Consider the following 12868-nt stretch of genomic DNA (forward strand, 5'->3'; position numbering starts at 1 on the left):
TTACAGCAAGTGGAAGCTCCAGGTTGGAGCACACAGCAATTCAACAAGTCAGACAATTTGTTTAAAAAAAAAAGAAAAAAAGGAAAAAGAAAAAGCCTTCATTAACAGAACAGAGCTACAACTCCTAAAACATCAGAAGACTCTATATCCATCAGAGAGCAAACCCCAGGAAGGCACAAGGTGAATGTCTGCGCTGCCAACACTTCCCTTCCTCTTCTCCAACCTCCTCATGCAGCTTCTGCAGAGGCAGAACCTCAGGTCTCATGTCCCGTTCCTGAGAGACACGTTCCCCTGGCCCCGCTCCCACCACCGCTCACAAACACAAGCGAGAGAAGCACACGGGACACGCGAGTCCCATCAGGGAATTCGGGAGGCGTGTAATCATGAGGGAAACCCCCCAGGCTCCCGGCTAGCTGCGGTGTTCTCACCTTGCAGCGTGAAATACGGGTCTGTATTTATTGCACGCTGACTGTGTCACCGCAGTAATGTATTTTTAACCTTTGAGCAAAAACAATTCTCTGGTTCCCACCTGAGAGCTGAGCACGGTGCTGCTCTTGTCAGAACCTGTAATGCCCGGGGTAATCTGTGCCACCAAAGTGGCATTTTAGGGCAGGCTGGGTGCCCAGGAGAGGCTGATTTGTGGAAATCCTTTAGAAAGAATAATTTCGCCTAACATACCTGGAAAAAGGGTACGGTGCATGACTGAAGCACCTGCTCTGCCTGCAAGTTCACACCTCTCTCCTCTAGAGCATCCAGGCACCGAATCCTGACTCAGAAGTTGCAAGTCCAGATCCCAAATTGTCCTTCGCATCCTTAAAAATACCAGACAACTCCAGCACGGCTGCCGTCTGAGATGTGGGAGACAAGACTCCTCAGCGTCCACCACAAACCAGAGACATGAACATGAGCCTTCAGTGCAGGCCACTTCTGGGCAAAGGGCATTCAGAGGAGGCAGAATGTTGTCCCACCAAGACAGACAAGGGCACATCAGAGCGACAAATTATCCTCAAGAGCAGCCAAGTGAATTCCCTGCAAGTCTTCTAAGATGCTGAGGCAGCTTTTAGGTGGTTGTGCCCAGAGGTCCAACATTCAGCACCTGCAGGACTATCAGGGTGATGGGGCTGCGAACGTCACCGGTGCCATCAGGCATCTGCCAACACCTCAGTGCTGCTAAGGACCTGCACCTTCAAAGACCAGAAAATCTGGGGATGCCTGCTAAACTTCTGCTACTGCAGGTGAAATTTTTAAAACAAAGCTATAACCCCAAACCCTCCATATATATTGAAAAGTACAGAAACCTGTTTAGGCTTTTAATTTTTGTGAGAAACCACTTTAAGATACTTTTAAACTAGTACCAATTGCTACAGATGCCGCAAATCCGCAATCACAAATATCCTCCCTACCCCATGCCAGTGGTAGCCTTCTCCTGATCCAGATTTTTAACGATCCGCTCAGCCTCAAGTACACCATGCGCCTTGATCATGGGGGAAAAAAGTTAAGGAAATGCCAAACCAGAAACCTACGTGGAATGAATTGGGCCATGGAAGGTCTGAGCAATGGTAAACCACGCAGAGTATGAGGAGGTAGTATAACATGAAATGTGACCCGTACTCCTGTCTAAAAAGAAAACTGTTGTTAGAATTACAGTCAACTCTTCAGCGCTTTTTCCACTGCTGTAATGTAAACACTTTGTTGTATGTCTGGGCTGAGTTTGCTGAGGTACGGCAAAGCCCACTGCCAAACTCATACATCACTTTTATTGCTCTGGTTACTTAGGTTGCTCATTATTTACTCTCACAAACGATTGAGGAAGGAGATGGCAGTGCAGAAGGGCACTCTCAAATCTTAAACAGGAGGAAAACAATTATTAACCTGGGACCAGATCAGAAGGAGATAGAGAAGTTCAGGCTGGCACCACCTGGTTTGCATGGACATGAGGACACTTCCCTGGCACGGCAGCACTCACGCAGCCCCCACACTGCAGAGAGCTTGCCACCCCCTTCTAGTAGGAAAAGAGACATCAGGGATAGTGCGGGAGGACTTCTTGTTTCAGACTTGGACATTCAGATATGTTTTTGTATCTCCTGGCTGCTCCTCCTCAAGCGTTTTGTGGGTACAGTTCCTCTGCGCAACTTGCAAGCTCTGCCTGGCTCCTTTATTTCAAGTGAACTCCCTTCTTTCCCTCTCTCACTTCAATATTCTCCCTCCCGAAGCTCTGCCGAGTCTCACTGCTCTCAGATCAGCCTCCTGGGGGGTCTGTCCCACCCGACGGCCAAGGACCCTCGTGTCCCATCACCTGCCAGAGGGACAAGCCCAACGCCTCAGCATTCTTGGGAGGTAACACTTCTCCTCTTGCCCAAGGCCAAAATGCACTCATGCATATAAGCTACATTCTGTATGCACAGAAATCTATTATCCTTTTATTACTGTATTTGCAAAAACTAGAAAAATTATGACAAATACTCTAGGGTTTTCTCTATAATAGTATATATGGGTTTGATACATAATAGAAAGATTAAAACAAACAAACAAACTTCATTTACTCTTTGGAAGTTGCTGAATAACTTTACCGACATCACATATACATTTTGAATGTCCTTCTCCAGAGCTAAAGACCAAGTAACTGGCACATATAGGTGATATTGACTAACAGGAAAACTAATTGCCACCTCCATAAACCCACACTTTAGCTCCTACAGGTGGCATTTTGTGAAGGGCGTTAACTACTCAATATCCACACACTTCTGGACAGGGCACCTATATGTGGATGTAAATCTGAATCTGGTGAGAGTGAACGCCACAGAAACAAGGCTGAGATTTCTGGGCTCCCTTGAATCATGCGGATGAGTTTCTAAAAATCAAATTTAAGGCGTTAAATACAAATCACATGAAGGAAAACAAAATCCATAAAGGGCAAACTCTACAATACTTATAATTGGTTCTCTAGGTCAGTAACCATAATTAGAGAAGCTTCAGAAATTAGTTCAGAACCTTGTGTTTTAAGCATTGAGAAGTCAGAGTACTCCAGATCTATTCCGCTGTTTCTGACTGTCCCACAAACAAATCTACATATAATTTAAAAAAAAAGGTTGTTTTTTTTTTCCCTAAAAACTTTGGCTCAAGAACATCTGTGCCATACTACACAGAGTAACAACACATATTGTAAGCAAGTGATGCTATTTCTTACAAAAGGAAAGTTCCTGAAGAACAACTAAATGTTTATGACTCGCTTCTCCTGCGCTGCCTATGGGAAACCAGCAAGAGAGAGCAGCTGGGCAGGAGGCCAGTGGGGTCTTCGATACTCATCTGGGTATAAACATGTTCTCATTACAGTTTCCATCGTCCGCCCCAGCCCCTTCCTTGTGAGTATTTGTTGTACTCATTCTTGTCTTATTTACCTTTCCATAATGACTTTTCAGTGCAGAGGCCATCTTTTATCATTGTACATTGTTTGCAAAAAACGAGCCACATCCCTACCGGGTCCTTTAAGCAGCATTGTAATACAAATAACACTTCTAAAAATAACATTTCTGCTTCTCCAACGTACGTCACCTAAGGGCAGACAAAAGAAAACTGTATATCCTTCTTTCCTCCTCACTCCCTAAAGGAATGCATCCTTTCTCAGCCGTAAAGTGAGCCTGGCAATTACTGTATGTGCATGTCCGTGTTCCTGTTTGGAGCTCTGTAATTGTTTTACAGCCCTGCCTGTGATTATGCAGTACCCACCAGAAAATCCCAGGGCTTTGATCACAGGACTCCCTGCCCAGACTCCGCAAATAATTCATCAGAGAAGGGGGTTAAGCAGAAGGAAGACGAAGAGGAAATAAGAAACACAGATGACACAAAGCTAAAAGGAAGGAAACAAAGATAAACATGTGAAAAGAAAGAAAATCAGGCTGAAAAGAAAAAGGGAGGAAGCAGAGCCCACAGAAAAGAGAAACGAGGTGAGGCAGAGTTTAAGGAAACATGTTTTCCTATCAGGACTGAACAGAGGTGAGTTTCTTGGGAAAATGCGGTACATTTTATTTGCTGCTGCTCCCTGCCTGTCGGCGTCTCTGGGGGTCGTTAATTTGTTCCCTGTCCGACTGGTCTGACGTTAACGGTGTCCGAGATCTCCCTCAGATGGTCCTCACGCAGCTGAGATGAAGGCAGCAAGATAGCAGAAGCAGGCAGAAACAGCTTGCTTATTTGGGCAATAAAAAGACAGAGGGCTGGCAGTCAAACAGAGAACAGACAGGATATAGCAAATTACAGGGTTCTCCTTCCAGCCTTTGCCATTAAGCGAACGCTTTCTGCAACGGGTAGATGCCCTGTGGGCACGGGGACTTGTAACAATCACCATGGCTTGTTTGCTTCCTGAGCCGGGGATTTAGCTTTCAGACTATACCCTGCATCTGGCACAGCTTCTACCACACACAAGAAAAGTATTAATCGTGAATGATGGTGCTACATCTGTGAAGTAACACTTACGAATAGGCTGAAAACATCTTCCCTCTGCCCTGCCCCTGGAGAGGGTGTTCAGTTTTTCCTGCAGCTGAAGAGAGTAACCATTACATAGCTCAGGTTAATCTCTGCAAAAAAGACTCGTATGTCACTAAGAAAGCAGCACACTGATTTCTTGGTCATGTTTTGAGCATTGGTCAGTATTAACTGATCTGAATATGAATCAGAGTCTTGCGACTTACTGCTATGGGAGCTGCTGCAGCTCAGAACAGCTGTGGCGTCACCGAAACAGGTTCTTGTCCACCATGCCGTTTATTCATTCTTGTCACAACTGTTTTATCTCAAATGTTATTTGTCTTCCTGTATTTCTTTTTCACATTTCTGTGCTCTTTTAAGTTCCCTACTTTTCAGTTACTTAAAGGAGAAGCCATAAAATAAAACCAGTATAAACCCAACCCAACCACCGCTGCTTTTTCTAGTGTATAGGTCAGTGGTTGAATTTTCTAGTACTTCATGCAAAAACTTCAGAAAATGCTTTAGAGGAACTGTGCCAACATACTATTTCCATTCCTAAATGTCAATGGCTATAGAATACCGTACTGAAGCCCAATGTGTTCCACACAATTTCATCAGCCTTCACTCTGGTTCATGGGAAGCAACACTCCTGCCATCGCAACATCACGGCACGGTCTGTACCAGCCAGCTTAAGGTTCAGAGTTAAAGATGCTTCGCCCCCCATACACAAACAAAAACTTCTCCTAATGGAGAGTAATTAAAAAGTTGGGTGGGGAGGTGCCAGAATTGCTTCCCAGTGTGTCACGCATTGGGACGCAAGCCCTGTGCTCTGGGACAGACAGACTGACCGCCGTGCAGATGGGACTCAGGACAGAACGATGCTGGAATTTCTCCGAAGCTCTGCCTTCCAAAACATCAACCATCACCTTACACACATCGTCTTTACCAGGAAAAGTAGCCTAGGCACCATCTTACTAAGGAGAGGCAGAAATAATTCATTGTGGCACTGAAGGGAAGAAGCTTTTTATTTAGTATCTCTGAAAGGTACCCAAGAGATTATTATTTTACTGGTAGTACCTTCTGTGTTCTGCAGTTATTTTGTCTAAATAATAGAAATATAGTTAAAACGTGTAAAGCAAAAGAGTCACTATATATCATCTCTCTTGACATGCAGGGATGCAAAGCGCCGCATCCTCTGTAAAACTGATAACTTGCCTGTGCTTGAGAGGAAACCAGTGAATAAAATATGTACTCTGCTCAAATACCACAAAAATAAATGTGAAAAGTCTATTAAACAAGGAAGATACACACTGACTTTAGAACTTCTCCCCACTGCACCATCGGGGAAAAAAAGCAGGTTTGCACTACCACTTACCTTATATCTTTTTTTACATCCAGGAACAGGACAGGCAAAAGGTTTCTCATCCCCTCCATTCATGCACATGGAACTAAGGATAGCTTCTGAGCTGATAGCACTTTCTGTAGTCCAGGACTCATCACTGTCCGATTCTTCATAGTCTACTTCCTCCTCGTCATATTCACTACCTGGAAAAGGAGGGTAGCGAGATAAAACAAGAATTAATAAAAGCACGGCAAGATAACACATTCCGCATTTATTACACCAGTTACAACGACATGTAATTTCCCCACTTTTTCCTTTGCTGGAAGATATTTATGTTTAATTTTAGAAATGCATCTTTCTTATAGTTGTTTATTCCTTCATAAAGACACTAGTGGTTCTTTTTCTAATAACAGGGAAGGCATTATTAATATATCTTCAGAAACTGTTAACTGTGTGGCACCGAAAGTTCAAAGGACTGATTTTAAAATGCAGTTTCATTACTCCTCAAACACCAGGATCCTTCTGTCTTTCCCAGTGCCCGAACACAAAATGTGGATTTTCCCCCCGCTCTGCTATTAAAGCCAGTTTTAAGGCTTTTCTTTATGCAATACAATACTGAAGAGCGTAATTCTACAGATCATAAACAGTGTAAAATAATATGTTGACAAGTCCTAATGCATTTACTAGCCCTTTGGAATTAATAGGAATTATAGCACAACATTAATAAGAATTATATTGTAGCAATTATAGTTGTGAAATTCATTCCCTCAGGTGTGGGGATAAATTGCATTGTGTGGCTGCCCTGAACAGACCACATTATGTTCCAGATATGCTACGACGGCCATCTGAGCAGCTGGTGCTGAGTTTATTTATTATTTTTAATTGCAATAACTATTAATGAAATCCTCTGAAGAAGCTAAATGTGAAACAAGAGAAATTAGGAAAGCAGAATTTCAACTATAAAAATACAGTAAAAAAACCCCCAAAAAAGCAGGGGAGGGAAGAGCCCCAGCTGATTAAAAAGAAAATACACGCACAGAGGGAAAGAGAGGGAAAGCAGAGGGAAACTTCTGTGGTGTCAGCAGGAGGTAGCGCTGTGTTTTCCCTCCCCTTTCTTCTTTCCCTTTCCCAGCTCTGCTAAATTTTATCCTTTCTTGCTGAAAGACAATTTGGCTCGGAGTGCTGGAATAGCTCCTGTTATTAAAGACAGTTCTGCAACACTTTGCACAGCTCTATTTGCTTCCCTCACATGCCCTTTAGGCCCGCGCCTCCAAGCAGCTCTACAGACCCAGAAGAAAATGCAGATAGATGCCTCACGGTGCTTTAAAAAAAGAAACATCCCGACTTCCATGCTGCAGTGTACAATGTGGGTTTTGGTTGTGTATTTCTTTTTCTTCTGGTGAAACTAAACACACACCTACAGTCTCAGGTTTTCCCCTTTGGATTCCCCCTCCTCCCTCGCTCTCGCTCAGCCTCGACACCTCTCCATCACGGAGTTAAAAACCGCGTGTCAGCTGGTAGCTGCGAGTCCTCGGGGCTGCGGAGCTTTAATCAGATCCTGGAGGTTGGCAGACAGATGTCGGGGCTGTCCGCGTTCCTTCCCCGTGGTTTTCGTGCAGATGGGGAGAGCTGGACGGTGTCCCAGCGCCGACAACTGTCGACACGAGCGCACGCACGCGGGCTCCGCGGCACATCTGGAAACCTCTGCCCCGCCGACTGCGGCTCCGCGTCCCACACCGAACGAGCGGCGGCCAAAGAAAGCGTTATTGACCTCTTAAAATATCTCTGAACTCTAGGAACAGTTAACCTAAAATGAAGTTAAGAATTGTTACAGTTTAATTAACTAGTAAAAAAAAAAAAAATAAAAATGGAGGCAAAACCGCAACTCTGCTTCTACGATTTCCTGCCCTTGATTGTATCTTGATGGAAAAAATTCCTCAAGCTGTTCCTTTGAAACTTTCTAGCTCAGAGGGTTGGTTTTTTTTTTAAGCAAACGCAACAGAAAACCCTATTGTAAATATACATGTGCACTCACAGGATGAGAAAATACACAACAGTTCCAAAGACTGGTACCAACAATTTCTGCCATTACAAGCACCCCCCTTGTAAGCCTCCTTAATAGGGGGTGATGTCCTCCCAAATAGAATTTTGTCTTCCCAAAGAAAACATGATTTGAGACTGTATGACATCTAACTAAGGATATCACTACTTTCAGTGATAACAAGGACAACGATCAGTGCTCCACAAAACTTAATATGCAATGTGGTTCATAAAGGAAAAGATACACAGAACAGTGGGGAGAAGAAACAAATGTGGCAGTTTTGCGTTTCCACAGGTTTTCCTGCACTTTCCTGCACCCTTTGAATTTTTATGATAGCTTTGTACAGCAAAACCCAATTCTGTAACAACTTTTGCCCATGCCTCACTTGCAGGTGGACACATTGAAGGAGACAGACAGAAGAAACCAAAACGCGTGCGTAAGCATCTGTGAGGTCAGACCATCATTATGGTTCTCTTTAAATTAGCTTACCTAAACAAAAATGCAAGATTTTGTCTGGCATAGTCAAAAGAGTTGTTTAAACAGTATAAACAAATGCTCCATTGTTTTAGGTTCTTAAAACCAGACTTGTCACTATGGATTTTACAAATCTGATGAGCTCTTGCAAGTATGAATAACCATATAAATACATATTTCTTCTTGCACAAAACAGCAACACTAATGGTGCCAAGTACCTGAAGGGCGTGTTACTTTGATGAAAGCTGGAACTGCAGTCTCTCATTGCTTTTATCTAACAGTGTCCTGCTGAACTCAATTGCTTGAAATCTCTTAATAAACAAAAATTAAAGTCCAAAATGTATTTTAGAGCGTCCTAGCATTAAAAAAATGCAAGAAACTTACTGTCTTTGAAAAATTTCATTAGCAATAAAAATTTATCCCTTAAATAATTATGTTGTTTCAGTTGCCATAGAAAAACAACACCGATTTAGTCAGGCTTTTAACTGATTCTGCCTCAGAATTTAATTTCCTCAGTTGTCAGTGTCTAAGCGCGGCAGCCCATGCGGTGCCTCACTGACTGTGCGCAACACATCAGAGACGGGGCGGAAAAACAAAAAGCACAACACACAGGTTGGCGCTGCCATAATAAACAGCCCCTGGATGAGGTCTTTTAATTAAGTACTGTGAGGCTGAGGACGGGGGCTCGGCGAGGCCGTTCCCACGCCGAGCGGGGGTCCCTGGCGCTCAACAACACGTCAGGTGTACGAACCGCAGCCGCCGGCTCCGCGGGGCAGCCGGCCAGGGTGCCGGCAGCGGCAGCACACTTTGATCAAGATACAGCTTGCTCTCTTTTATTTATATATATATATATATATATATATATATATATATATATATTTAAACTTGGTCGGTGTTTCACAATAATAATTGTAAATATTTAAAATTAAGCACCTTTGCATGTAACCTATGGCCCGTTCCTCGGAGGGGTATTTGGAATAACTCTTAGGAGAGGTCCAAGAGAGCCGGCTCGCTGATAACCGCACGGGGGGAACAGGAGGCTCTGCTGGGGACCCCGCTGAGCTGCTCCCGCAGCATCGTGTGCTAATGGCCTTGCCATGCAGGACTTGGAAAAATATCTGACTCCTGCTTCAGAAGTCTGAATAGCAAAAAAAACCCCACCAAAAGTCAACAAGACACATTTCTCTAAGGTGAAGCATCTAAATATCTGGAGGGGAAAGGGGGATAGGGAAGCACGTGCTTTCAGCAAGGTGATGTACACGTACACAATATTAGTACCGTGACTAAATACTGGTGCATGGAAACTGCCTTCTCCACCTCTCTCCTCCGGCAACGCTCTTTCTCAGGCTCCTTGCTAGCCAGCTCGTTGCTTTTTTACCATATCCAGTTTCATCATCTGGCTTTCATTCAGAGACCCTACATAGTTCTACCTCAGTCTAGCCTAAAACCAATGTTTTATCATCCAAATGACTCAGTAACATCTTCCTAACGTTGCCCCCGCCCTCGCATGCAATATTCCCTCAGTCCCGGCCCATTTCCCCCTTCCCTATTCCAGTGGCCCTGGCAAAAGGCTCATTTCATCTGTGCTGCCCCCCACAGATTAAAAAAAAAGAAACAAAACGAAACGAAGGCAAGGAAAGAACGCTAGTTTTGGGGTTTTTCTTTTGGAATTTTCCATGCTGAGACAATGCCACTGCTCCTCAATGAGGAGGTGGGCTCCACTGCTGGAGATGGGACTTGAGGTGGCCACGGACTTGAGGTGGGCACCAGTAGGCAGAGCTGGTGTAGTTATGAAAATACAGAAAATATACAGGGTCACAAATTATTCCAGCAAGTTACTTCTTTTTCCATTTTCATGCTGATTTTAAACACAACCCATCACAAGTAAGGTGGCTGTCTGCATCACAGCAGTTTATTTGCCAAAAGTAAACGCGTGCACGAAAAGGGACTGCGTTACTGTAGTGCGGTGAACAGCAGTGTTGCACCATGAAGATTCGCTCTGCCTCTCCTTCCAGTCAGTTTTGCCATCAAAATCAGCAAGAACGTCACTTAATCCTACAGCAAAGATCTCACCTCTTGAATGCCCATCCACTCCTTTTTCTTTTTGCAGTAGATGAAGTCAGTAATTTAAATAGCTCTGGAACATTTTGCAGAGAGTTAATCACCTGCCGTTCTGGAACAGACAACATCCTAGCTACACTGCTGAAAATCTGAAGCCCTGTCTTTTATCTTTCTGGGGTTTATTTGGTATTCACACCACTGTAGCCAAGATAAATTCTGCCTTTTGTGTGAGTGAATTAATGCCACCATGAGAGATACAGAGGATCTTTTTACCTCAACTTTGAATGAATCTTGGTTCTAGCAGGTGCACATCATTTGTAGTTATGTCACTTTTTAAATCTAAAGACTTCTATACCGTGCCTTGAAATACAAAAAAGACAAAGCTGATGAAAAACAGCACAAGCTGCATGTGCCATTACAATGAATACGATCTATCTTGACCTCTGATCAAGAACATTACGAGTTTTTCCTTTCTCCTCCCATGAAGAAAAACAAACCCAAAGCATCCTTGCCAATTATTTTCGTGACCAGAAAGCATACATTTAAGTATACAATGAATAACTATGAGCAAATAGCTTACTGCAGTGGGAACCAACATTGCTAGTGTCACTGAAAGTTCATGGTAATTCCAATGATCTCTCATAAAAATTCAGCTTCACACTTTGTCCCATGCGGGACTTGTAGTTTGTATTTCACAGAAACAGTTTTATGAGAGCACTTCTTACGTTAAGAAGTTTGCATTCCCATATACTGTGACAGCTTCCTTGATACAAAAAAAAAAAAAAGGTGAATTATTAATATTATGTGAATTTTGGTCTAACTACTGAAGCACATTTATGGCTTTGTCAAACCTCTTCCCTTTGTGCCTATGGATGCACAGAGTCTCCTCCATGCTCACAAGCAGGGAGAACGTTCCTACACAGCTGATACTCATTGCTGGTCTAAAGACGTATCAAGTAATTCAAAATGAAATATTCTTACTCTACATAAAGCACAGGAAATAATTGCTAGGGGCAACGAGATACAAAACAGCTAAATATGCGTCAGGGCTGCAATGCAGGTCTCCAGTCCAGACACTGTAGAAGGACCCTCTCAGCTGTGAGCTGATATAGGTTGCAAAACACATTGGCTCTGCCAGTTCAGGCAGCACATTTCAGACACTGGATCACCCGAACAGACTAAACCAGGGTTTTTCCTTTGCTTGCTTGCTTTGGGGGTGGGGGAAGAAGGGGACTCAGAGGACAGAAAGCGTTTTTCAGTCTTTGTGAAAGGTGCATTCAGATTGATTTCTTGTATTTTCAAAAATACTTATATCATTCACATCCACAAAGATGATGTAAATATGTACATGATACGACTGAAGAAAACCCAGTGCAGTTTCAACAGAGCACTGTGTAGTGCTGCAGCCACTGGTATTTCAGATTGCAAGTGCAATTCCCATGTCTGGATGAAGCACCTACATAAGCCAGCTCTGGGTTCACCATGGTGAAGGCTGCAGCCTTTCTTCAGCCAATGGGTGCAAGCGCATGCTGGTAAAAGTTTTTTCTCTTATCCCACTAAATAACCCTGAACCTCGTTCCTTGGAGAGGCAAATCTGTTCCCAAAGCCAACCGCATGCTCGGCAGATCTGCTTGATGGAGCTGCTGGAGATGGTTATGGTTTGTCAAACGGGCACTTGCCAAGGCTGGCAGAGACCTCCGTCCCTCTGCACGGTCACAAAAGAGCCAGCAAAATAACAATTACAAGTTGTTAGTGAGTCGGGCTGGCGCGGAGCGGGTCCCGCGGGCTGTGTGGTCTGCGGCGGGGCTGCTCCCACACACGCTCCTGCCGGGAGCGCGTCCCTCCCCGGCACCGCGGCCGGCGTCCCGCTCCTCCCCACGGCACTAGTCGGAGCAGGATTCGGCCAGAAAAACGTCTTCTGGAGAAACCACCCTTCCTTCCAGTCCTCTCCAAGCTCAGATCAAGTATCAAGCGCTAAATAATGAGCTATTTAGCAACTGTTACTACTCAGAAGAACTAATTTTCTATTGTCTGTGGCTAAAGCAAGGCTCGGTTAGCGAACAAGCACCAAGAGAATTTTAAAAACCTACCTCATGTAATGATGTGAATATGGATTAAAACACAGAGAGCAGTATGGTTTTTATTTTTATGCACAAGGTACTTAAAAGCACTTAAGAAAATAAGTTAGAAAAAAACCTACGACACCCTTTTTCTTGTTTGCATCATTTGAAGAGCGGCTTTCAGCCAGCTGGGTCTGCTATTCTGAAAGAGGGAACATTTAAGCAAGCAAGGATGTAGGTAGATGTTTTTGGACACCCTCTCTCAGCAGTCACCACAGAAATGGCAACTACAGCCTGCACAGTCACAGAGACAGCCTTAAAATATCCTTTCCACAGCTATTTTGGAGGCTGATGAAGCCCAACACAATGAACCCCACACGATGAACCCCAAAGCAGTGACGCACCGAACCCACAGATAACCTTGGTGTTCTA

At 44.0% G+C, this 12868-nt stretch overlaps 1 protein-coding gene across 2 annotated transcripts in view; it reads right to left on the minus strand.

The window, feature by feature from the left end:
- JAZF1 (JAZF zinc finger 1) overlaps window positions 1-12868 on the minus strand; it is a 191324-nt gene that overhangs the window by 4013 nt on the left and 174443 nt on the right. For both annotated transcript variants that reach the window (XM_065051409.1, XM_065051410.1), the window contains exon 4: window positions 5834-6003. In XM_065051409.1, the coding sequence (XP_064907481.1) occupies window positions 5834-6003 (170 nt within the window). The remainder of the gene's footprint in view (window positions 1-5833; window positions 6004-12868) is intronic.

This window comes from Columba livia, chromosome 2, assembly GCF_036013475.1.
Source record: "Columba livia isolate bColLiv1 breed racing homer chromosome 2, bColLiv1.pat.W.v2, whole genome shotgun sequence".
NCBI lineage: Eukaryota > Metazoa > Chordata > Aves > Columbiformes > Columbidae > Columba > Columba livia.